Genomic DNA, 26876 nt, shown 5'->3' with positions numbered 1-26876 from the left:
AAATGAAAAATGTAAATATTTGTTCTGACAGAGTGAAAAGGGCTGCTCGGGCGCTGTCAGGATCTTCCCTCGGCCTCGTTTCCCCACCCAGCATGTTTTGCTCTTTTTTTTTTTTTTTTCATGAGAAATCAACAGTTTTAGAAAGCTTTTGGATTTTCCGATGGAAAAGAGCTCCAGGGAAGCTTTTTCAGCAAGTTCCGCCAATTAACTCCTGGCTCGCGCGCCCTGAGGCTGTTGCGAATTTTCCATCACTGGAACTCTTAAATATCCAATCTGGATGTTTTTTTCCCCAAACATACGCTCTAACTCAGGGCAAGGCAGGGGCTTTCGCCCGGCCGCTTCCTCGGGGAGCGCGCGGCGGGAGCGGCGGAAATACGCCGGCCGTCCCGCCGCCGSCGGCGGTCCAGGGCCGACCCCGGGCAGCAGGAATTTTTGATTTACCGAGTTTTCGGGGGGAGGYTTCTGCAGAGGAGCAGGGCAGGAGGCGGCCGAGCCCGACGGTCTCCCGCGGACTCGAGGATGGGGCGCGCTCTCCGCCGCCGCAGGCTCTGCCGGGCGCTGTGCCCACCGAACAGCCGCGGTGCGCGCCGGCTCGGCTCCACGGCTACAAAACCACTTTCAAGCCTGTCCTTAAACACTTAAGCACGCGCTTAACTGTGTGTGTTTAAGATTACACCCTAATTACATGTTTAATTTAATCTAAACTGAGCACCGGGATGAGCTGAGGCCCTGGTAAACGTGTCTCTTTCTGTGTATATTGAAGTCCTCCCATCACCGGAGTCACCAGCGTTGACTTCTTTTTGGAAAAAAAAAATCTTCATAGGATGTTTTTGATGATTAGAAAGAATAAAGTCGTAAGAAAGTATTTCCTATGGGACCTCACGCATTAACTTTGTATCTGTCACCCTAAAGTTTAAACAGAGATCCAACTACTTGCTGTCGGCTGGTGGTACCTGCACTGCTGCTCATACCTGCAAAACACTTCTAGAGCAACGTGCAGCAACTTTTTAAACAGCGCAAAAATAACATTATCAAGTAGTTTCACRGAGTTGACTCTGTCCGGCTAAAAATGCATGGGAAACATTTAAACAAAATACAATCACTGACACGGCATTTACCCGAAGCGTTAAAATGCACCACGCACCGCTTTGCCCCTGCTCCTCCTGCGTTTGTTTCACGTCCGTCTGCTTTCCCGACGCCAGAGAAACGCTGCCGGGCAGGAGAGCGGCGGCAGCTCCGGCGGACGCCGATAGGGTCTTGGACTGCTGCAGCAGCCTGGGGGGTTTCTACAGCAGCAGCAAGCTACGGCTAGGACGGCCCAGGCGGCTAAAAGCTGCGGGTCCAACAGCCGCCGAAAGGCAGCGAGATGGAAGCCGCGCTCCCAGCCCACGAACGCRGAGGACCGCCGAAGACGCGTAGAAGTCGTAGCAGGAGAAACGCCCCAAATAACCGCACGACTCGGAGGCAGCGAAGCCGCCTCCAGGAGAGCCCGCGGCGCAGCRGGGAAGCGGCTGAACCGACCGCAGCCGCGCGAAGGCTGCGGCCCCGGTCTGTCGAGAAGGAAGCAGCCCGGCCTTRCTCGAGGCTACCCCTTTTCTGCTTCATTTGGTCCCTAAATCCTTCTCAGCTCCCGAGGGCGGAAAGGGCTAATCGCTAAATGCTGAGGACAATTTCAAAACTCTCCGAGGTTTCCGTGTATTTGTCAGGAATGCATCCTGATGTTTCCAGGTGGAAGGAATGAGCTTTGGGKTTTTTTTTTTTTTTTTTTTTTGCTCCTCTTTAGTTTGCACACCTACTTACGAGTGCCAGCGCAATACTGCAGCCTGGGTTTGAGTTCGGTAGCAGCTTTTTATTATTTGTGTTTTCTTAGGTAAAAATTAGGAAAGATTACTGCAAAACAGACACGATAAAATTGACCTGACCACCATGGAAAGAACGAGCATTAATCTCATTTCCTTCGCTTCTTACTTAATTCCTTCCTTATTCAAAGCGGATTTCTCTAATTTGCTTGAATCAAAAATTGCTTCTTTCCTTTAAATTCAGAGGCAGGTCAAATTTCTGTTTCCAGCTACCAAGCTGAGCGCAGTTCCCGCTCGCTCCCGGGCTCCCAAAGCTTCGCGTGCCACCGCGCATCCCGGGTTCCCCCGTTGTTAAAACCCGACCTCCTACTGAGTGACTTGAGGCGTGCTGAAGAGCATCCTCCTTCCATATACTGATTTGTCTTCCCACGTTTCAGTAGCTTTACCTAAAGACCAAGTTACAGTGTTTAAGGGCTCCCAGACTGCAGCTGCTGTTTGTCCCCGGACAGCGGGATGTTACATTTGTGACAGCGGCTTCCTCGGCAGATCCCTGGCASCACTCGCTTCCGAGCGGGCAGCGCAGCACAGGTCTGGTTGCGAGAAACCCAACRTTCATCGTTAGAAAGGGGGAAGAAAACGCAGAATTGGAGTAGTGGGCCTCATCCTGCTCCACCACGCCTGATTTTATACCGGGATGCTCCTCCAGRTTCGTGGGCAGTCACCGCAGGTTTAAAGAGATGCAAAGGCATAAACCATGCCCCACCCTTTGCAAAGGGCAATTGTACGAAATCCACAACATCCACTGGAAAGGTTACGTCAGAAAGATCGGATCAGACCCACCACGCTTACCCCAAGCAAGTTAGCATCYGGAGCCCCTGCAGCCAGCATAACTCTTGAAAGGATCCAGTCTCTTCAAATTACTATGCGCTGGCAATAGGTTTCTATTTTCTTCCTATATTTATTGACTAAGCGGAAAGCAAAGCAGAATTCCCATGAAAATACATATTATACATCACGATACTGGGGAGAAAGTACTCCCATTACCCTGCAAAACCAACATTTTGGAAGCAATTCTGGGCCTATTTCATTTCAATGGAAACAAATCTCACTTATTTCAGTGKTTCAGGATCTACCCAAGGCATCAAATCCTGTATTACACCTCTGGCTGAACTTAAAATGAAACCTCTCTTCAACTTTTATTTTCTAGCACACAGGCAGATGTGCCTGGACAATTCAGGGCATTTTGTTCAGTTCTRCTTTAAACATATTGCAGCCTCTTCTTAGAGGTAGATAAGCAAATCATCTACTTACAATTTAGTCCACAGCCTAATTTTGATCTTCTAAAAGACAGTCTTGATTCGTTTCATCTGAAGAACAGTTCCCAAACATTATGGCTGTGATCTCTATTACATTCCAATGTCTGTAATCATACTAAGTTTATATTGGATTAAACTGAATTTGTTAGATTTATAAGCTTATTTACACSAGCTGAAATCTCAAACCTGGCCCTCTAACGAGCTTGTTCCTACTTTCCCATAAATTCACAACTCGCACTATTTATATTTTTTGAAATTACCCATCAAGTCTGTTCTCTTTGCACATGGAGCCAGCAGAAACAACTCACAGCTCGGAGCAACGGTAGGAAGATGTTATACTTCCCTGAACAGCCCTTTCCTCAAGCCAAAAGCTAACGTAAATCAACTTCTAAACGAAGTCCGTTGGACTAGGTGAGTAGTCACCTTGGCTGACAAGCGCTTTATTTGAAATTGGGAGATATGAAGACAAATCTCAGCTTTACGAGCGTAAGCGGACTTCAGGCCTGAAAGCGATGCACACAAGCRACGAAACCAAAGGGTCTCCGCAGTGAGTACGAGGATCTAAACAGCAGGACAGAAATCTAAAAGCAGCCTCCAGCGATATCCTGCACAGCRTGACACAGTGTCGGATATAAACTACATGAAGACAAGCAGGTTTAGAGTCACGAAAAACCAAGATTTGTAAGAAAACTCTTGAATCTCACTGCAAATTGAAGCATTTAACATTCAGTGAGGAGAGGAGAAAAACAAAAACAAACAGACACTTTGTTGTACTTTTTTCTTTTTATAGAATTTTTACAATATATTTCTCTTCATTTGCATATTTTACCCACATCTTTAGCTTTCTTTTTACATGTTGAACTGAACTGGAATAAATCTAACGGTTTGATATATTTTAAACAACTGATAAAAATTGCAAAGTAGTAAACCCGTAAGAAAAGAAATTATAAAACTTTCTTTTTTCTTAAGTGTTTAATGAAAGCAAGTCAAATGTATCAATAGGAACAATATGGTTTGTCTTAAACACATCATAGGTGATTCAGGCAGGAAACAACTATTTTTTATATTAGGCACATTTTTTTTTTCAGCATACCTGTTTTCCAGACAGTTTTATACTATTCAACAGTATCATCTGCATCCACTTGGAACTCTGCAGGATATTCAAAATGCGATTGATCGTGAATATTCATTATTGGTATTCTCTTCCTCTTTCTTTAAAATAATCAGGAAAAAAAAAAAAGAAAAAAAAAATCAGTGTTCCTTGTCTCTTAAAAACCCACAACAATTGATTGAGTTGTAAGGCAGCAACAGATTCAGTGTCAACTCAGGTCACAGTCCTTCAGTTCCATCTAGTGGGTAGAAATAATATATAGTGGACAATGTTCCCAGACAGTCCCTTCAGGGCGAGACGACCGACCCACAAGGTCGGTCACTGCTGGTAAGGTTAGGAAGTGGTCCTACCAGTACGGAACACTGGCCACTCCCGTGTCATCCTTGCAGCCTCCTATTTCTTCATATGGAAAGCAAAGGGACAGTCCAACAGAAAAAAAAAATGTGAGTATGATGGAGCCACGGTAAGTTCTATGAATGGTTTATTTACAGTCTTCATCCCTGATGTGAAAAAAAAAAAAAAGAAAGAAGCCTTCTGTGACTAGAACACAGGCAGATCTCAGCAGCATGCCACATGCCTTCGCAATCAGCCCACTGCACATCCTTGACTGCTTAGCCATGGATCCGCACTGAGGCRGCGAAGAGAAAGTCCTACTGCTCAAGAAGAGCAATTTCAAAGTGTTCATCTGTCCCATCGGTAACAACTCCCTAAAGCAGACATGAGAATGCCTCATTTCGGTGTAGCAGCTCTCCGTTCTCAGCAGTCGTTCAYGCCATTAGAAAGTGTGGAATGGCTGGTTTCTCAGGGATCTCAGACACTCGTGCAGTGATATTGCAAACCCAAATACATAGGGGGGAACAAGATAATCCATGGGTTGAAAGACGTGCCACAATTCTGATACTTCCCTTCCCATCGTGATCTCATTCTGGAAAGGAGGAGGGCTTTAGCCTTCAATTACAGTATACTGGAGGAGGGTTTTTAGAGTAGTAGTTTTCTGCCTCCTCTCAGTCTTGGAAAAATAGCATTTTTTTCTGAATTCTATCACTCTCATTTGCTAAGAGGGCTACTCCTTTTCTGAAGGCAATGGTTGCAGCATAGTTCTGCTTGGTCTTCAGTTTTAAGTTTTTCAGGCAGAATAATCATATTCTCATTTAACTGCATCCCCTGAAAAAGGCGGATGCACTCACTTTACACTCACCCGGCCAAACCAAAAAGTCACAGCTTCTTAGACTACAGCACTAGGGACCATCCAAAAAAGGCAATGCATCCTGCACTAATGCATACTGCATGTTTCCCTCTCAGAGGGAGACTGCATCACCCTTAAAGTATTTCCAGCCCCAACTGATGGGAAGACCATCACTTCAGAGGTCATCCCAAAAAGCAGTGCTCCTGCCCGTGTTGCCCAGTGCTACCTAGGCACCACTTGTCTTTTGGACAAGCAAGGCCAATAAACATATTTCCTTCCAGCATAGTCATTGCCTTTACATCATTTGCATTCAGTTATCAAGACTCCACTGCTGAAGTTTTTGGCTGCATTTTTTCATTCCTACGTTGAGTTGACAGAAGGGAAAGTAATTAAGCATAAAAGTAGTTTTCCGAATTCATACATGACAAGGCCAGTTATACATACTGTGTAAYAGCATACAAAACACCTCCTCCCATCAAATCCTTCTATGTTCTTTTTAACTCTTTGGAAAGGGAATAAACAGTATAGTTGAACAGGAAGAAAGCCAATTTATTCCAACATAGAAGGTCTGCAATTCATTCCATGTTCATTACGAGTAATGTAGTTATTGCTCTATAAGATAGACTAGATTAACCATTAACCTCCTCCCAGGAAGGACCTCCTAAGCCACCAGTACCAAAGAATTTAAAAAGAAAAAGAAAAAAAGAATAATCTCCTGTGAAGATGTGATCTTTGAGAAACATGTACGTTCCCCAGTTCTTCATATCACCACTGCTTTGTGAACGGAGGCTAGCCATTGCTCTTTCTGTACTAGAATAATGCACTATTTAGAATAATACATTGAAGATAAATTAAGGTAAAAGCAGGTGATCCGGGTGATCAAATCAAAGGACAGGAGAAACATTAACCTCTTGTATGAGGATGCTCTGAAACTGGAATCCTTTAACTGTGAATCACCCAGAATTTGTTTTACAACCTGTAGTTTAGCAATAATTAGTTTAAGTTCTCTTTCATGGCTTCTCCATGCCTTCAAAGCAAAAGAAAACATGACAGGATTCAAGTGTGGACCATTTCTGCATCAGCCTACCAGACTCTGGTTTGCCTATTTCACTTCCAGTGACATGGATTCTGCTCATGGCATCACCCTAAATTCAGCAAGACTTTCAAAGCTTTACATTCCATCAATCAAGTTTCCTTAGGAGCAGATGACACCAACATTAAGCCTTTCATTCTCATACTTCAGATACCTTCTTTCATTTACTTCCTTTGAATAAAAAAAATATTGTTCTGTTTACTCTAACATGCTACAATATGTGCATACATAACTGTAGGCGACGCGTGAGTTACTTCAAGATGTGCTTTTTCATTGAAGTGCGCTTTTACTTTTACAAATTCTACATCAAGGTGGAAGGAAGGAAGGCTGCAGAGTGCTCGTACACTGAAGCTGAAGGAACTTCTCCTGAACGGAGTTAAGATGTTTGTTCCAATGTTCCTATGGACAAACTACTCTATCCCATGCACTCCGGCCTGAGCCAGTATTAAACATTCCAGAAACTGGTTGATTTGTTTGGATAGTTAATGGCAAGGCTGATAGCAGCAATGTTTTTCAGGGCCTAGAAGAGAGAAAGAAAAAGTCCATGAAAGAAAAGAGAAAAAAAAAACATGTTCTTACATCTGTTTTGAGGATTAAACAAGCAAACCAAATAAATTGAGAGCAAACACATATAATTTTGACAGTTAGATGTACAGATGAAGTAAGAAACAAAAGTAAGCTTTTTAACACTTAAATTCAACCAAAGTTTCTCCCTGCTCCAAAGTCATTAAGAAATCACTACATGAATTTAAACAGAAACAGATAAATAACCAGCCTGTTTCTACTTGGTTATCTTCTGATAGTGCAGTAATTGCCAGACATCCTAGCAACTTCCGCAAAGCAATTATGTTTTCAGTTGCTGAGTGACCTTCCCCCACCCAACACCACGCTCCAGCACTTGAGAGGTTAAAAATCAAGTTACAATAGATACATCTGGTTAAACCTACTGCACTAGAATGAGTTGGTACTATTTCCCAACAGCCAGTTTGTGGCACATCATCTCACTATTAAAGGAGAAGAGCATTTGTGCACAGTTCATTCACTGAAAAAATTCAGAAGCCTGTCATGGTATCAGAAAGCCCAAACATATTCACATCCATCTTGTAAAACCTCGCTGGGCAATCAGAAGTCACTGGTTATTTCTGTCTGCCAAAAAAGTATTACAGAACACGCTGGGGTTGTGCATTTTTGTTATTACCTGTGCTGTGCAGCGATGAAGATGATCTTCAGTATTTAAGGCAAGCAAATACTCCTGTAGAGATCCAAGCTCCTGCAGCCAGAAAGTATTCAATGAAAACCAGAGTTTCTACCAAAGATATCGTCCTATGAATTAACATTAAAACGCTGATCACTGTAGCACTCCATAAGAACCAAAGGTACGAGAACTACACACCACTCCTAGACCAGAGCATAGCTCGAGATCACAGGTGTCAGATCACTACAAACTGTTTCATATGTAACACTCAAAATCAGCTCAGRGAGCACCACATTTAAATAGCTTTCAGTTAATTATTAAATCAACATTCCTTTCAGAATAAAGACTGGCTTTAGGGCCTATCGCCTTAATTAAACGAGGAAGAGTCATGACTATGACTTAAAGTCTCGCGATGGATATGGCAACAGTATGTCCCTCTATTAGAATTTGCTACTGGTCTCCACAGGGGAAAACTATTAATTGTGCTACGATAAACTGCATTCAGTTTGACATTGAACTATGTAATATTTCCAACACTGGAGAGAGGAGGGATACAAATGCAGCAATTGCTTACAGTAACTCTGTTTTCCGTAACAAAGAAGAGTTCTGCAAGTGCACGATGAAGAGGGAGGAGAATACCAGGCTTGGTCACATCATGACACAAGTTGTTTTCCATATGGGTGAAAAGCTGCCAAAGTGGCTTCAACAAGGTGAGGTCACAGTCCCTGAAAAAGGGTCATTTAAATAAAAAGAGTGAGTACCCATGTTCTTACGCCCGTTTTGGGAATTAAACAAGTAAACCAAATAAATTGARAGCAAACACATGTAATTTTGACAGTTAGATGTACAGATGAAATAAGAAACAAAAGTAAGCTTTTAAACACTTAAATTCAACCAGGTATTTCAGCATGTAATTAATTTCATTCTTAATCAGTGAAGCTCACAGACATTAAGGACTTTGGACAGAAGCTTTTATCTATAAACATGTCTAAACTACTTTTCTAAACTGAATGGCCTGTTGAATTGAGGAGTTTAAAATAACTATATACATCACTTTATTAAACACTGTAGCTCCACTGCTTGAAATTTTACAATACTCAACTATAGCATAGGGCGGATGATAGTAGGGCAGGTAAAAATTGATATATAGCTTTGCAAATAACTTGAAGTCTGCCTCCTTTCCAGTCTTGAGTTAATGCAACCTAATCCAAATGTCACTTATCATACAGACAGGACGAAAAATAAAGTTCCCCTCTTCGGTGCTTGTTTAGCTATATTTCTATTGTAATCTGGTAAATCTATTACCAGATTAACACAAAAAAAACATATGAAACATTGTAGGCACAATGGAGACTTGATCTTTTAGCAATTAAATTTGCTGTCCACAGGATAAAGCAAACGTTTTGTGATAAAAAATGAAGGGAACTTGGAAATATCATACATTGATATATAAATCGGTGGTTACAGCAAAATCAGTTTCAGACTTGGATGTAGATTGGTGTATCTAAAATTTACCAGGGGTCATGCAATGTTTCTATGTAATTGTTTTTACTATTGTAAGTGAATACATTTTTTGAGTTCTGTTGATCAAAAAGCTGATAGAATGCTGTCATAGTCAGGATTTTTTTGTTCTGAATTAAAATGACATAAYTGAAATAAGTGTCAGCATTCTATCACTATTGTCTTGTTCTAAAGAATTAATGCAAGTATAAACTTTTTTTTTTTTTTAATAAGATGCTATAAAAGCTCACGGCTTTCCAACGCATATCTTCACAATACCCACGTCATGCATACACAAGTATTGGTGCACATATCCCTTCTGAAACTCAATTACGAGATTTGAAATAATACAAATAAAAAGTTATCTACTTTATATGGAATCAGATTGTCATTTCATCAGTTCATTATCACATCATCACTTTTATTCTGAAGGATGACTAAAATAAAATCAATTTCTAGAAAACTGGAATCTACTTTTTGCCTAGTTTCTTTTTATTTATAATTTCTGATTTCTTTATAATAATTGTTTGAATTTGTAGAATCTTTTTAAAAGTCGAGAAAAAAGAAAAATGTTTTTGAAAAAAAACTAACAAGTTTCTGCTATCAAGGCACTGTGAATAAAATCTGAAAGGTAAGTTAAAAATGTCTACTTTAAATCATAGTATTTTGGTTTTAGCACAATGATATTAAATTATTCACCATCTTTTCCTGCCCTTTGCCTTTTTAAGTGTACAGCGTGGAACAGTACATTTACCTCTGGGTGCTGCATTGCACTATCTTCAAGAGCAAGTGGATAGCCTTCAAACGCTGATGGCCAGTCTGGCGGCATGCTACCCCCACCTGCCATTCCCAAATTTTGGCCAGTGGGAGGTGAGGAACTACCCTTTCCTCAGACAGCATCTGCTTGAGAATTTCAAATCCTGGAAATGAATTCAGTCAGCTGTTACTTTTGTAGGGAACCATTCTGCTCATGCACCCATGTACCTTCTTCTCCATATACTAAGTACTGCTCTGGCAAGCAAAACTAAAAATACGGAACAGAAAGTTGAGATAATTCTAGATAATTCCTGACATCCTTAGTCTTTTCTAGGGAAAAATTTAGACAAAAATTAGCAATAATCCTTTTTGAAATTAAAGTTTTGCCCAAATAAGGAGAACCAAAAGCAGGCTCTCACTGTCAGGTGATATGCAGTGGGCTTTTGCCAGTGGCAAATCATCTACCAGTCTCACTTCCATTAAAAACAACTTTAAAACGAACAAGTCCATTCATGCTGCATCTACAAATCACATCCGGAAACAGGCTATTCTAGTAGATAACTATTTAAAAAAAAAAAACAATTAAAATGATTTCTCTTTCCAATTACGGCAATCTTGGAGCGTTTGCTAAACCGCATGTATACTTATTGTCATATAAAGAGATTTTGAATGCAAATAACCTTACTATAACTGTTATCGTCAAACCTCTGTAAAGGTTTGGTATTAGYATAAAGTCACAGCAAATAAGGGACATCAGTCAAAACCCAACTTGAATGAAAATGAATCACATCTTTCCAGGATACCAAAGAAAGTATATTCTCAGTCAAAAAAAAGTGTGACATTCACAAGTCTATCAAAACTCCAGCAAAATAACCTCAGAAAGTCCTCTCAGCTACATTACGAACAGTGCTTACCAGTCTGAAATCTTCCAAGATGTCCTGCCGTCACTGTAAACTTATAACCCCATTCAGTGTTACTCATATCAGAAGTGAATCGGTAATAGAGTGTATCACCTATGTACAGGGGCAGGGAAAAAGTCCACATTAGTACCTTCTGAGTTATTTTCTCTCTCAGAAATAGAATTCAAATGAAAAGCCTGTTATTAAATAAATTATTGCTAGATTCCCTCATTCAAGAGAGGCCTTTATTTTTTTGGTAATTACAAAATGCGCAGAACATTGAGAAATGGGGAGCTGATGCAAAAATTAAGAATGTCCTCTCCTACATAAATATTTTTGCAGAGAACAATGCCTCTTGTGTTTTGAATCAATTATATAGAACAAGAGGGAGTTATAGAAACTCTATATTGTACACAATTCAACTTTAATTTTCCAGTTGTACTATGGATCAATTATAATTTATGGGAAAAGAGCCTCCACAGAGGCAGCAAAATTTATACTCCATTAAACAAAAGGTAAAAATTTGTTAAAGTAGAGTGGTACTGTTCCTATATGCGAGAAAATTAAATTGCAGACTTCTGCTCTAGGGAACAGAGTTATTTAACTTAGTCACTTAAAGTTGGAAGAACTATCAAAGTGTTTGACCATTTTACAATAAGGCAGTGGAATGCTCAGGAAGTTCTGGTCACTGAAGTCACGGTAGTTAACTGTAATGCTAAACAAAAATATCTCTTATCTATTGTGCTGTGTAATATTAAAACTGGTTAAAACTTAGGAGTTCCTTCTGTTCCATGAAAAATCCCATCACACTGGGAAGAAACATGCTAGGTTTACTGTCAGGCTGAATTTTCAAAGTTTCAAGTGGCAGGAAAATTCTGAACTCTTTGTTTACAATGAAGAAAACTAAGAATAAGCCCAAAACAAAACGTGCTCAGTTCAGTTTCCTGTTTCCCGCATAAAACAGAGCCACTGCTCTCCCTGCTCTCAAGCAGCAAGGACAGTCCAGGAAAAGGCCTGCCATCAAATGAAAAATCCAGAAGCCTCCAAATGCCTAGTTTCAGCTAAGGTTTGCATCAGTGAAATCATGGACCTAAACCAGAGTTTTGGTTGGAATTGAAGTCTTACAAGGTCTCTAGCCCATGGCTGCTCCAAAACAACAGGTCTGAAAGTTCAGGCTCCTTGGTAGAACTCTGCACATATTTTGGAGGAATGGGAGGAAAGCAAGAATTTCATAAAAGCCAAAAATCACTCTACAAAGCATATTTCAATTTCTAACTAGCACCTTCTAACCCAAACTGCTTTGCTCAGAACATTCCCAAGTCTATCTGGGGTCATTGCCAGCATAAAAAGTCAAAGGTTTTCTGCAATTTCACAGAGTACAGTTGGTCAAAATCACTTTGCATGAGTAGCATGAGACCTGAGGCGCTCTCTCCATGAAGTCCTTCAAATCATTTGCATTTGCTACAATGTTATCAAAAATGTGCTTAAGGAACACAGTCTAGAGCTGTCAGTGGACTGACTAATATTTCAGCTATGCTCAGTGGCAACAACTGGAGGCAAGACACTGGCACGCTCTTCTTTATTTGCTCTGAGCACCGGTAAAGTAAAGAGTCAAGATTTAAGTCTATCTTTTTAAGCAAATATGCTTCCTGTGGAAAGCAAGACAAGACACAAACAATGTAAGTGAATATCCTGCAGAGATAAGATTGTGTTGGAAAAAGAATCAAAATTTGTTTCCAGTAGCTAAGTGCCTGCTTTGACTGAGGCGAGGAAGAAAAGGTCAGAAGTAAAACAATACGAGATATGTCAAGTACCAGAACAGCAGATAAGCCCACTTTCACGGGACAAACAGTGGAGAAGTCTGTCAGTGCAAATAAGTTAGTACAAGAATAGGAGTTTTTCCATGTGTCTCAGGAATATCATCATACAACCGTCATCTTTCAGCAGTTTCTCTCAAGAGTCCTCGATACCAGCAATTCCCAATATGTTTACACTTTAGAACATATATTCACCTGGAAGCTCAAAATCGGTCCATTTCTGCGGAGACCCGCTGAAGCTGTGCCGATCCTGCTGGAAGTCACTGCTGCTGGACATGAGTAACTCATCGCAGCCTTCTTCCGTGTTACACTGAGAGTCAAATTTGATTGAGAGGTAGATAGCACCAGGAATGTGAACTTTATCCTGAGAAATAAACAAAAGATCTGTGTTTACTCTTTCGCTTTATTACCAAGAAGCTGCTTAACTTTCACCATAGAAGTAAATGAGATATGACAAATATTACAGCATCTCCATGGAGAAAATGTTCATTAGGCTTATAAGGAACTGATTTAACAAATGCAAAGTAATGTCTAATACAAATGATAGACCATAAGAGTGCAAAAATGAATTACCAGTGCTTTGCTTTTTTAGAAAATGGTAATCATTCCTGATATTGATCTTAAGGGTAGATCTTAAAGGGTCACATGCACTTAAAATATAAAAGGTGGGAAGCATCAAAGCTGTACAGAAGTTAAAAATCCAAAGGATGCCATAAAATCTGGAAACCAGTGGACCTCAGGTCATTCTTTTTTGTCCCATTTGCGACTCCTTTCTGAGATCTTTAATCTCTGCCTAACATGGGACTTGAAAGAGATGACACCATTCCAGAATATCTTGAATATACACCCAGAGGCAGTAACTGCCTGATTTGCATGTGCATACTTTAAAAAAAAAGCTTTCAACCAATATCAAGAAGAGAAAAGCAGAAGTTGCTGGTGTCAGAAATTAGTTTAAAATGAGATACACACAAAAAGGACTGCACTCCTGGTTTTCCTCTAATACTACAAGAAAGTAAGAGGCCAACTGAAACAGATTCTTGGAGGAAAGAGTGGACGATTTTGCTCATTAAGGCCTTGAAATCCTTTAAGTTTATGATCAGCTTTTAAAACATGTATAATAAACTCTTTTAAGTTGCAAACTTATCATATGATTGAATTGGGAGTGCACTAAAGTGCCTTAGTGAATCTCTTTCTCTACAGGGCAAGACCTCAGTCATCTGGCAACACCCTTCTCAAAAGTGAGGCAGAAAGAGATATTTGACAGGTGCTTCAAGCACTGAAGTCCCAGAGATTAGAGGCAGGAATAACTGCGAGACTTGTACTCCAGTCACCTTGATATTTTTCAAACAGTCTTCACTATCTTCATCCTTTATTTTCCACTGCACTGATACATGCATAACTCACCTCAAAATTAGTGTTGTTATTATAAGGATGTTTAGATTCACGCATCTGGACTGCCATTCCAGGTTCCTCCATAAATTGGCAAGCTGTCAGCGCCATGGTTCCTAGCATGGTCTCACTGCATCCATGCAGTACTTTCTGCAGAATCTGGGGAGAAGGAACAAAATGCATAAACACAATTTCTGTCAAAACAGCACCTGCAAACTTATATCGGTCATCAGCATATAAGAGCCATTTCTAGCCACATATAATTTCAGAAGAGAGAAATCAAGCTACTGTGAAACAACAAGACAAATTCACAAATGGTGTTTGCAAGTATTATCTCTCAGAGGATTTTATTCAGTCCTCTGTTTCAGACCTTTCAGCCTTTAAGTGATCAAAAAATAAATATGAGAGTTATTAGCCACACCTCTTTCCACAGATGCTAGATAAAGGCTAATCCATAAAGTAATTCACGGGAAACTGAAGCTATAAACATGGAATGTAATTTTAATCAGAAGAACTTTGTTAGCATACTAAACAGACATCTTAACCTTCTGTATCTATGGGTTTTGACTTGAAGAGAACACGTAATGTTTCAGCCTTCAGACTGTACAAGTTCATATACATAAAGCTGCAGTGGTTTAAAAACAACAACAAAAAAAAGCTAGATCCAAGTGCTGTGTCATTAAAAATACAAATAAATGCCATTCAGTCCACCAGGACACACGAAATGATAATTTCAGAACAACCTTAGCTCTCTCCATAGACAAGAACCTTTTCCTTGTTCTTCAGAACAGCACAAAAGCTCTTAATCTAGAGTCCTATTACTCAAGGTCCTTTACAGGTAGTTATAGCAACCTACTGTATCACTTCACCTGCAGTTTTCTAACACCTTCTACAAAGCATCAGACTAGCCATACTAGTTCAGACCAAAGGCTCCATCCAGCCTAATATCCCATCTCTAAATGGGCCAGAAAAGGATTTCTTAGGGAAAAAACAAACGAATCATGTAGCATAGTTCCCTGAATGCTTTCTTTGCCTCCAGACACTTGCAAAATCACCTCAGCCAAAGGCTACACTGTTTCATTTAATATGCTTTAACAGATTCTTGTTTTGTCAGTTCATCCTGTCATTTTTTGAACCTATATAAACACCCTGTGGCAACAACATAATGACGCTGTGTGTCAAGAAACAGCTGTTTTAGTTTCTTTTGGTCCGGCCATGTACTACCTTAATCTGACATTGCCTTGTTTTCTTATAGGGAGAGCCAGCGAATAATGCTGGCTATCTGCCTTTTCCACACTGATCATAGTTTTGAAACTACAGAGAGGGAGGGACAGACTTCTTTATTAATCCCGCCCTCTCCCACTCCCACACTGGGCAAAGATCCAGGATCATGAAAATAAGTTGCTCATACAAAAGTTATTCCACAGACATAATAATCACTGTCACTCTTCTGCAGACCCCTACCAGATGCACTGTATCTTTTTTTTACGAGATCAGGGAGTCGGGCTGCATGCTGCAGTCCAGATGAGAGCATGCTATGGGTTTATACCGAGGCATACTCATGCTTTCTGCTCTATTTTAAATTCCTTCCTTGAAGATTTCTAGCACTTGATTTGCTTTGACTGCTGTGAAGCATTGAGTTGACATTTTCATATAACAGTCTACTATAATTCCAGGATCACATCCACCAYAGTAATGGTCAGCTCACATCTCATCAATCAATTAGCAGATATTTACAATATACACATTGAGATCTAACAAAAAGCAGTTTTCAAAACAGAGTGCCTGTTCTATCAATCTCTCTGCACAGTCTATTTACCCCTGCTAAAGTACAACTCTTTCATAAGTCTTAGTTGTCTCTAAGGAGCAGTTTTTTCATTTTCTTTTAACAAAACCAGTATATTAAGACACTGACAGATTCTAACTCTTTTYTCAGAACTAATTTAAATCTTGTAATTTCAATTTAGTTTAAACAGGAACTGCAAGTACTTTTGTAAGCCAGAGGCTCGTAGCATGTAGGTATAGGATTTGTTCACACATGTAAGCACAATCCACTTACTTTTTCCCATAACTGCTTTTCCTCTAACTGCATAAGCATGTCGAGTATGTATGTCATATGGGCGGGACCACTGAGATCTAGGATTTCTTCATTTATGGCCACATCATCCGGCCACTCAGCTAACAACGATGCCAGCACATGCCTGGCATAAAGAACAGCAGTTGCTTCATTCACACGATACAGGTAGTCCCTCACAGCCTTTTTACTTCTAGAATCCAGCTCTTTGTGCAAAAGTATTGAACTCTTAGTGCGACGTTGCTTGGCATAACTAAGCTGTAGATCGCTCTCTGTGTTGGTTATCAGTTTCTGGGCAACTGGATTGGTTTCTTCTGTTGCTTTATCACAGAGTACAGGCTTTGACTGAAAAAAAAAAGGTGGGGGGGAGAGAGATGCACATTTAAGCACAGCCTTTCAATAACTTACTTCCCTGTATTCTATGATTCTATGATTTAGGCATCTGACCAGCRATCAGATGACAAGCTGAATTTACAAGTTAATTTGTCTTTTATATACAGATAATCAGATGTACCAAAAAGCACAAGCTGCGATCTTTCATGCACGTACAGGGACAGAATTACTCAGAGAAGACTGACTGCAACAACACATAGTTAGGTCTGTTGGTATAAACACTGATTTCACATATAAACAGAAACAGCAGTTAGAACTGATTCCAACCTTGAGTGTTATTTTAAGCTGAACTACAGAGGTAAAGTAACACAGTGCCATGCTGTTTGTGACCCCAGAATAGAATCACAGAACGAGATAGACTGGGATGGACCTTTGGAGGTCATTTGGTCCACATCCCCATTCGGAGTTGAGACAACTTAAAAATAACATTAGGTTCCTCAAGGCCTAGTCCAGTCAAGTTTGTAGTATTTCCAAGGGCAGAAACTTGACAATCTCTGTAGAGGCTGCTGTAATGTGTGAATGTTTGTCTTACAACTACTTGTAATTACTTCAGGAAGCCCTTGGTCCAGTTTGCTGTGCAAATGAAACAACTGTGCTGGTGACACCCCACGACTAGGAATAAACACCTCAAGTAAAGGCAAGACGCTGTGCAGCCATGCCATTGATTGCAAAACCTCAACCTCTGCTCCTGCTTTCACTCTAAGTTCTGTGTCTACTTTGTAAGACAAATTCATTGCTTCCTTGTTCTCCAGTAGAATGGCGAAACAGTAGAACTTAGTGCATAAATTTTTTGTAATTAGATATAATCTCTCCTGTATAAAGAAAGGAAATTACAGCACGCAATCACAGCTTGTTCTCTGGACTTAACAATTAAGTTCTGTTACTTCCTTAAGAAAGAAATTACGAGGAAGGCTACTCGCTTCCTGTGGCACCAGTTCCTTCATTTTGGCATAAAACATTAGCAACAGATTATTTCAAATTTTAAAAAGCCTCATATCTGAAGATACTAAACAAAACTGAAGTTAATCTAATGACTAAATTCATTATTCCAAAATTGCTTCTCTTTATGGAGACCTACGCACCAAACACGGTAAGATGATCATATCTGTATCTACTGCTTTTGAACTCTGTTCCTCCAACCTCAAACGCTTACTGGGTTGCCATTTCTGAGCCAGTGTTCGGATCCTCTCATCTGTTGTAATTACATCTCCATCAAACCTTAAAAAAAAAAAACAAACAAACAAAAAAAACCCCAAGAACCCCCCCATACAATTGTGTTTTGAAATTAAGGCAAATTAAATTTGCATTGAAAGCCTTCCCACCTTGTGTTTTAGAAAGACTCATTAAAATACTACCTGTTTTTGTCACACGATGTTAACTAGCCTCCCTGTTCTAACAGGTCAGTTTTACATGTTACAGAATTGCTCATCTCTGCAAGAATGCAATGGCACCAAGATACACTTTGATTACCAAAAGCCCCAGGTAAGCTGTTCATTTGCTCACAGTTAGGATATTTTAGAAACACAGTAGACTGACATTTGAGAGTTACTGTACTCAAAAGGACATGCAACATATTTCAGAAGATGGTGACTTGTTTCCATAACTACAACTAAAACTTAGCAGGACTTCATTTCCTTGCTTTTTCACACATGAAAAAAAAAAAAAAAAACAATTCATCTCTGGAACAATTTCTATTTGGCACCTCTGAGATTTAAAGCTACCATCTGCACCTAACTTTACTTTTCTGCTGGACTCAGTCTTTCACATACCTCTTTTGAACTTCTAGGAAAAAAGAATCTGTTCTTTTCATCTGCAGCTCATACATTGCTCGAAGAATATGGAGAGGTGCATTAAGTGCATCATGTGTCATCTGATCAGAAGGAAAAAAAGATGATTAGATGACTTGCAAGAGGAGAGGAAAGTTGAGTTTCTTTAAAGATGAGGCAGGTATTATTTCTCTGTTTATCATATGAGCACAGAGTTAATGAATTTCATGGTCTCTGGATTAGTAAGAATAAAATGTAATTTAGCAAAAAGCTTAATAATCATTTTTTAGTGATCATTACTGTCATCTCGGTATGAAGTTTTATTTCCTTTAAATACACTCAAATTGTAGCCTCGTATTCTGTAAGTTTAAAAGAAAAGCAGCCTTATAAACTCCCAAATATTTTATCCAACTAGTAAAATTACAATATCTTCCAAGGAAGGAAAAATACTTTTAAGTACCAAGAAGCATATTTTGGTGGCTTCATCCAAACCCTCCAGAGGGTCAAGTTTGTTTTGCTCTAAATCAGTGGGACCAACAGAGGATTGCTCCACATCTTGATCTTGTTCCCTTTCTTCCAGTTCAGTATCCTCACGTTCAGTCAGGGAACTGATCTCTTTCTTTGATGAATACAGCATTATTGACAAAATCTACACAGGAAAAAAAAAGGTAACATGGTATAGCAGCTGTAGAGATCAGTGAATCTGCAATCAGCATTTTATAAGAGTRTTTCAAACACTTGGACAAAGTTTAACACATGCTATTCTAAACAGAAGTATCACTTAAACAAAACAAAAAGTATTTCCCAGTCCACAAATGATCGACACCTTCCAGGCTAATAGAAAGACAACTTAACTAGCCATAAATGTAAAAAAAAAAAGAGAAAATAATTCTTTAGCCTTTTCAGTACATCAAAGATCTGAGCATTCTTAAACAGGGACAGAACCTTGGGGACTGTCACCAATAAGCCAGTGGTGTTTTTATGYATTCTTCTCCTTTGAAAATACACCTTTGGCTGCAGTTTGGACAACAATACTACTATTTACTACTATGCACACGGGGCTTCCCATACTACACTGCAGTAATAACTTGCRTGTGCCAGTAACTGTCTAACAAGACTAGTATTTTTGAGATCTATTAGTATGATTTTTAAAATTGAAGATTGGAATTTTCTAGAACAAGCTAAATGAAATTCATAAACAAAACTGAGTAGGCCTTTAATGCCTGATCTTGCAAATTCCTTTCAAATACAAGCAGAATAAATAAAAATCAGTTCCTGCCTATTGGACTACTATCTATACAATTATGAAGAATACAGAAAAGCAGTAAATGAACACTTTTATAAAGACTAATTAGGAATGCTTTTGAGACTTTCTTCACAAAATGAAATGCAATTTCTTAACCTTTTGTGCCACTCTGCAAAGCCTGACTTTTTACAGGCTATTGCTCATTATCTTACCTCCAAATCTCGGAGAAGCCAGGTCTTGCTGAAGCCAGTTCCTTTGCTGCATTTCTTCACTAGAAGCTTGAGTAAACCAGACTGAAGAAAGGCAGCTTGGATTTCTTTAAAACCATGAGTCTATCAACGACACACACACATACACAAACACAGGCGTGCACGCACAGACACACACACACACACACACACACAAAGTAATTAAAAAAAGAAAAACGCATCACAAAGCTTGCAATAGCCTTACTCACATAGCCTCAACTGAAATTCATGCCCAGATGTACTATAGTAGATTTTTTTTTCTTTATTTCCCTAAAAAATACAGATCATCTCTTCCTGTACTTTAAGAACATCACAGAATCACAGAATCTTTGAGTTTGGAAGTGCCCTCTGGAGATTATTTATTCCAACTCCCCTGTTCAGATAGGGTCACTGTATCAATAGCAATATACCTAGTAACAGCTGGATGTTTGTTTTACTCTGACAGTAGGGGGGAAAAAAAAAGTCTCTTCAAATACTTAAAAAATAACAAATGAACTTWAATGCATGAAGTATTATCCCTATAAATTTCTTCAACTTTCACGAGGGATCAGCCCCTGCAGAGGAAGATTGGCCCTGCTTTCAGTTCAGACTCACTAATGCTGTTTAAAGCTTAGTTACACTTCCAGGCCCTACAGACAGGAGGTCCAGGGAGCCAGCTGTGACAGAAATGACCTTATGCTTGGTCAACGCTCAAGACCCTGTTGTGCTAGGCAGCATATAGATAAAAGCCAGAACTTCATATTCTACATGGCAGGGAAAAGATACCTTAAGTGTTCTGTAAAGTCCCTTCAGAGCGAGTGACAAGACCCAGGTTGCTTCCACTGCCTCAGCGTAACTACTGTCCATGCTGGTTTGCAAAAGGTGACTGGATATAAGGACAAAGTGCTGGAGGTACTGTCTCAGCTGGGTCTGGGAATCACTGCTTTCTTGTCCACATTTCTGAATCAGCTGATAGTCTTTCACTACAAGAGAGAAAAGACATGTTTCTCTATGTTCATCTTAAAATGCTGAGAGATACCTTCTAATAATTGTATTAAAGAGAACCACCTACTGGAGGACACGAATGTTTTTTCTGGCAAAATTCTGGCTTTGTACTCAAATTATCTCCGTTTCATTAAACAGTTAAGAAAATACTTTATCTTTTTGAACAAATTTTAAAAGTTACAACCAGATAACTTCTGGCAGCAGTTGATCGACTGTACATATCTGCACACAGTTCAGTACAGCAGAACATGTTATATTTTTAAAGCAGGTGAAGTACAGGAAAATTTCCTCCGGCACAGTGACTCAGGAAGCAGCATCTAGCTGTTTTTGTGTCCTCCCCCCGCCCCCATTTATTTGTTCTTTAAATAGCTTTTAGACACCATAATAGCTAGCACACACTACTGATGCACCGTAGAATGCACTATTTTAAGATATCCAGACATTTTCCCTGGAGTATATCTTATTTCATACTGTACAACTTTTTCTTTTTTACATTTGTGTCCTGTAAATTTAGAGATACACAAAATTGTTTCAAGAAGTTCATCCACACAGCAGGAAATCAGAGAAGAATACTCCTGACACTTTATAAAAACACATGATAAAAGAAGTTAGGCCTGTCCTCATGGCATGCTTTTCTATAGGATCAGGAAAGAAGAACAAACACAGCACCATTTCATAAGCCATCAATCAGTTATGGGCATGTGTTTGTTTGGTTTTTGCCTTCATTTGCTAGGGAGTAGCACATCCTGCCTGCACTGGAAAGAGGCTCTTCATAACAAAAAGTATTTTCAGAGTAACAGAAGGGATTACCCCAAACGCGTTCAGGCTCTGAGTGCCATTCTTTTAAACCGCAGCACTTAACTACACACAAGCAGCATGTGCATTGTTCAAATTTTCAGTTATTTTAAATCATTAAGCACATGTTTATAGAGGACAAGATACAAGAAGTAAGCAAATCTCAAAACAGAAACAACTGCTTAACCAAAGGTCTGTTTCTTAGATTCCTCAAGTAATAAAATGGTCATAAAAATTAAACGTTAAATCAAAGAAAAAAAGGGATGTCCATAATCTCTACTGCACAAGCTTCACAATTTGATTTAACTTAAAGGCAGAAAATCGGGTGACTTACAAATAAAGGAACACAATCTCTGCAGACCTGTATCAAGTGGTGTATTTAAAACATTCAGTTTTGGCTACCCATCAGAAACTGTAAGGAAATACTCTGCAATTCTTTGATAAAATAATGTCACAGAACCTGTTTTCCTCTTTCGAGTTTTGATGTCTACAACAACTGCCCTGTTTTTCTCAGTGAAGTGCTTCAGGATGATCACACTATGAGGCTCATTGGCATTATCCATGTATACAGAACGAGTCCCCATACACAGCACCTGAAATTGCAGAAAAAGTTTCAGTTATGCTTTGTAATATTTATTTAAAATACACCATCACCTTTTATATTGTTTACATTTTGGTTATGTTTGGTATTGTATTCGTTAGCTGAACAATCTGCTTGCTGCCAGATATTTACTGGTCTTTAGAGACAGACTGTTGGTTTCTATACAGAAATACCTACTACAAACTTAATGCTAAATGGCAATAAATTAGACTTATGACTACCATGAATGACACTGGTTTGTTTCATTTGTATAAAACAACCCTTTTTTGATACTCAAGTATACTAAGCTGGTTTTCTCATTACAGTTAGAAGTAATACTCAAGGAAATGCAAAGCAAAATCAGCTGTATTATTCTTCACTAGATAAAAAATTAATTGTGCGCAAGTGGAAAGATGTGAACTCTGACATACACCGGGATTTGAAGGTTTACAATGGGCTCTCCCCAATTGATGAAATCTGTAATATTTAGAAATAGAAACCTAAAAGCTTTAACCAATTTCTTTTCCTTTAATATCAACAGGCCACTTACCTCGGGAAACCCAACCAGCACCAATAAAGTGAAGATATTGGTGTGCTTTAGCTGGAAGGGTAGTTGCTTAATGCAATGGTCAGTGAAAGCAGCGATCACATTATGCCACTGCGCAGAAGAGTTCAAAGATCGAAGAATATCTGCCATGGAGCTTGCCCAGTCCAGACCTACACGACTGGAAAGCAAGAGCAGTCTGTATTAGGAGTGCTGACTACAGACTTTCCTGAAACTACATCTCCTCAAGACACAGCGCAACTATTACAGTACTTTTTATCTGTTATAGCTATAGTTTTCATACTATTATTATGCAACTGTTTCTTCCAAATATTTGAAGCTTTGATGTCAGTTACACATAAAATCTATTTTGATTTGCATCATTACAGCATAGGTATTACTCTGTCTTCTTAAATAGCTTAGAGTTTCAAAATCAAAGTTTGCCTGAATGCTGTCAACTTGAATTCCTAATTTTAGTTTAGAGCTCAGAATTTTTTCTTTACACAAAAGCAAGTGGTCTTCTTCCCACATTCATGACTACCTCTCTCTTGCTACTAAATACTTGGTGAGTCTATAGAGACTGGCCTCCTTGTTCTAAAGTTAGCCCTTGAGAATCTCCTTTCCCTCAGCTGATCCTCTAGGTGTTCTGTCTTAATATTTTACATGCTTTTCTATTTGTTTATGAACCTACACTATAGAAAATAGCAACAATAAAAATACCACTGTCATATTTAACAGGCATGATACTAATCTTAAACTGCTTCAGAGCTTTCTCAAGATCCTGAAAACATCCTCCCTACTGCTCCTCATTACTTCCAATGCAATTCTACTACACAAGGTCCCGATCTTTAAGGGACATATCCAGAACTCAGCACTGATGCTAATTGCCACAGGATGCACTCTCCTCTTTTCCCAAGTTACACGAAGAGGTAACTCAAAGGGAGAAAATTAACTTCACACAAAAACATAGGACTATATTTTGTTTTTCTGTTAAAAGTTCTAAAACATTAGGTCTTCCACCATAATGTGCTAAATACAGAAGTGCAGGAAATTCAGTCATTCTTCACCAGACTGCCTTCTTTTGGAACRAAGCCTAAGAGATCTTGACCGCAACAAGGACTGAGGCTCCTGTGCCCTTCCCAGGGTCAGGAGGTGAGTTTAATTGACTTCTTGTTAAAAACTACACCATGCACAAGACATACTTACAACAAAATTAGAATTAGTCTCATCAGGGAACAATTAATAGGTTTAAATTAAAAAGCACCTGTCTAAACACACAGCTCCCAGACTGAACAGAAGGTGAGTTGTCTTCCACCCCTCTGGCACTGTAGACCCATCTCCTGCAGCAAATAAACTATGTTTGGCTGAAAGGACTTTAGCCACTGCAGCATCCACTTCTGCAGGCATAAGTCGCAGGATTAACTGGCCCAGAAGTCCCAGTGTTAAATGGTAAGTTTCATTTAGGTGGCCAGCATTTGAGATTACAACCTGAAACATCAGTGGCAGTATTTGTTCCAGGTTAATCAAAGACATTGTGGAACCCTACGGAAAAAGAAAGAAAACCCAGTAAGGTACAGAAARGAAACAAGATTTTTAGTCTAAGTCACAGCACATACAATTGTTTCTGTTCAGACGCTCTTTCAAATGGTAAAAAAATGAAGAGACAGACTAGGCTTTTGTACATTCCTGTAAGCAAGCAGAAGGCTGCAGATCGTACATTTTAACACAGTTTTAGTTACATTAGGATTATCCATATGAAAAGTTTTCCATAAAATTGAAACAGGAAGCCATGGTGAAGGCTATATTCAGTAGTAAAATCTGATATAAGCCTAAAGTGACAGTTTAACTTTTCTGGTGTTGAACAGTWACAGTGGACTGCTTCACAGATAAATCAAAATCCCCTCCCACATACCCCCACCAAGGAATGAAGCCTAATGTATTGTAACTAAGGTAAAATGGCTTAAAATAGTCCAAGCCTGACATTAGCATTTTGTGACACATAAGCAAGAATCATCCTTCTCCCACATTATTTATTTGCTATGGGTGCTATTCATGYTATTTGTGACACCTATTATACAGACTGAAAGTACAAAGAACTAACTGATTTAAAAGGTGGTAACATAGCTGCCAGCAATCCTAGAATCCTCTTCTGAGAGCATTCAGCAAAAACTTGTTCTTGGCTAGGTATTAAAACCTTCTCTGCTTGCTTCTGTGCTGAATCTTCTGAGAGGTGATCACCTGTTTGTTAAACAAATAAAGACATTAAAATATAAAGTAAGAAATAAATGATAGTTTAATGCTTATAGCTATAATCTAAGGACAAAGTATATTTTTTTTAGCTTTACTAAAAATTTGATAAGTCAATTTTTATAAAAAAAAAAGTAGGCAGAGAGATGCATCTACCTCATCTATCCAAAAATGCATACAGAACAATATTTCAGAGATTAATTTTACAATTACAATACTAACAATACTAGCTTTTAATGAAATAAGACACTTAACCTCTGGTTCCACTTAATCTCTGGTAAGAACACTAATTTAAAAGTTCTCTGTAAGCTAATGAGACCATTTGAAAAAACATGAGAAGTAGGTTTGAAGCATCTAGCAAAAATTTATTAAGTAATTTATTAAGTATTGTACTAAATCAGCAAGAACTATAATCTGTATGACTGGATGTATCTCACTGAATTCTACTTTAGCTTCTAGAATCTTTTAAACAGATTACAATTAGCAGTTATTCAAAGCAATACGGTTGGCAGGTTTTTATGAAACAGATGGTTCACTTGCATTAAACATACTTGCAAACACACARAAGTGAGATAGGAATAAAAGAATTCAGATGTTTTCTTTGTATATAGGTGGATATTTCCATGATAAGAAAAATGAAAAATAATCTCTTACTCGATGGAGAAACATTATCATCTGCAGACAAGTCTGACTCTTGTCTTAAAACTGCTTTCTTTGCAAAGAGAGCATTAAGATTTCTTTCGCTTCCTTGTTTTTCTACTTTATTTTCTGCAGAAGACCAGATTTCATTGTGAGCATCTCCTTTCCCCTAAAAATAAAACAAATGCAATAAAAAGATTAAAACACAGTTTAATACCTACAGAAACAGCCATGAAAAGAAAAAGCCAGTGATTTGCATTTGGCAAAAAATGTTTTTCCTAGACTATCAAAATCTTTCACTCGTTAAGAATTTCTTGATATATACAAGTCTTAAGATTCCGCACAGTGAAAACAAATTTTTATTTTTTTGCCTGTATCTTCCATATGTAAAACTACTCCACCCCCCCCCCCAAAAAAAAAAAAAAAAAAACACCCAAACAAACCCGGAAACCAAAAAAAAAAGAAAAAAAAAAAAACACCTAGAGTATAATGGACTGTAAAACACACTTTTTCCTATCTAAACAGATCTAACTACTGGCAGTGACTACAACCTATTCAGAAAAAAAAATGTTCTTTGATTCACAAAAATATTGGAGGGAGAGGGTAAAGCTGCCTGTAAGAACATGTAAAGTGATGCTTTCATCTGACCAAATGAATCTAGTTAAAAACAAGTGAATCAACAATCCTTCCCTTGCCCCCCAATTTTAACCTACAAATGAAATCCTTACAATTCATTATTTCACTTATGTGCCCCGGAGTAGGATGTTCAACCTGCTGAAGATCACACAACTAATGGATACGAGGGGTTCTATAAATAGCGAGTACTCACATTGCAATGTGTAAAGGAGCCTGTGCTTGGCTTCTCATCTCGCCCCTTCCCTGCTTTATCACCAGTATGGCTTTTTGCAGCACCATCTGTGGGAGGACTGACTGGAATGGTATCATTCTCTGAGAAGGATTCACCCTCCGGTAACATACAGAGGAGAGCTAAATTTTTCAGACCTGAAAGCAAAAAAAGTTACAAAAGCTATTTGAGTGGCAAGACGAGCAAAAAGCAGAAGTGAAACATACTGAAACAGAACTGCAAACTTCCCCTCAAACAGTTCTTTTGAATTTTACCGAGTTCAAACCCACCAAAAAGATGTTCCCCATCATGTTCACTTGATTATGTAGTTCCATTAAATAATTTCGTGAAGAACAGGTGGTGACATTTCCTGCCTCACAAAAATGCCATGATGCCATCAGGGTAAAAGTCATAATTGATTAAAAAAAAAAAAAAAAAAAAAAGAGATACCTTCT

At 38.9% G+C, this 26876-nt stretch overlaps 1 protein-coding gene across 2 annotated transcripts in view; it reads right to left on the bottom strand.

Annotated features, from left to right (window-relative positions):
* Positions 1-4734: 4734 nt before the first annotated feature.
* Positions 4735-26876, bottom strand: part of ZZEF1 (zinc finger ZZ-type and EF-hand domain containing 1) — a 61709-nt gene continuing 39567 nt past the window's right edge. The window contains exons 37-55 of one of the 2 annotated variants that reach the window (XM_085315068.1): positions 26407-26579; positions 25593-25746; positions 24793-24929; positions 23956-24233; positions 22698-22872; positions 22028-22160; positions 20554-20750; positions 19753-19872; positions 18755-18943; positions 18298-18398; positions 17611-17746; positions 16121-16480; positions 14077-14220; positions 12868-13036; positions 10871-10969; positions 9955-10120; positions 8275-8425; positions 7704-7775; positions 4735-7025 (exon numbers count right to left, since the gene is read on the bottom strand). In XM_085315068.1, the coding sequence (XP_085171194.1) occupies positions 6951-7025; positions 7704-7775; positions 8275-8425; positions 9955-10120; positions 10871-10969; positions 12868-13036; positions 14077-14220; positions 16121-16480; positions 17611-17746; positions 18298-18398; positions 18755-18943; positions 19753-19872; positions 20554-20750; positions 22028-22160; positions 22698-22872; positions 23956-24233; positions 24793-24929; positions 25593-25746; positions 26407-26579 (3029 nt within the window). In that variant the 3' untranslated portion in view covers positions 4735-6950. Of the gene's footprint in view, positions 7026-7703; positions 7776-8274; positions 8426-9954; positions 10121-10870; positions 10970-12867; positions 13037-14076; positions 14221-16120; positions 16481-17610; positions 17747-18297; positions 18399-18754; positions 18944-19752; positions 19873-20553; positions 20751-22027; positions 22161-22697; positions 22873-23955; positions 24234-24792; positions 24930-25592; positions 25747-26406; positions 26580-26876 lie in introns of those variants that run through there. The other variant, XM_085315078.1, reaches the window with a different exon arrangement.

This window comes from Rhea americana, unplaced genomic scaffold, assembly GCF_003343005.1.
Source record: "Rhea americana isolate MKP2758 unplaced genomic scaffold, rheAme1 scaffold_111, whole genome shotgun sequence".
NCBI classification, from domain to species: Eukaryota; Metazoa; Chordata; class Aves; order Rheiformes; family Rheidae; genus Rhea; species Rhea americana.
The sequence above is the reverse complement of the archived record's forward strand: the minus strand, read 5'-3'. Positions and strand labels throughout refer to the sequence as shown.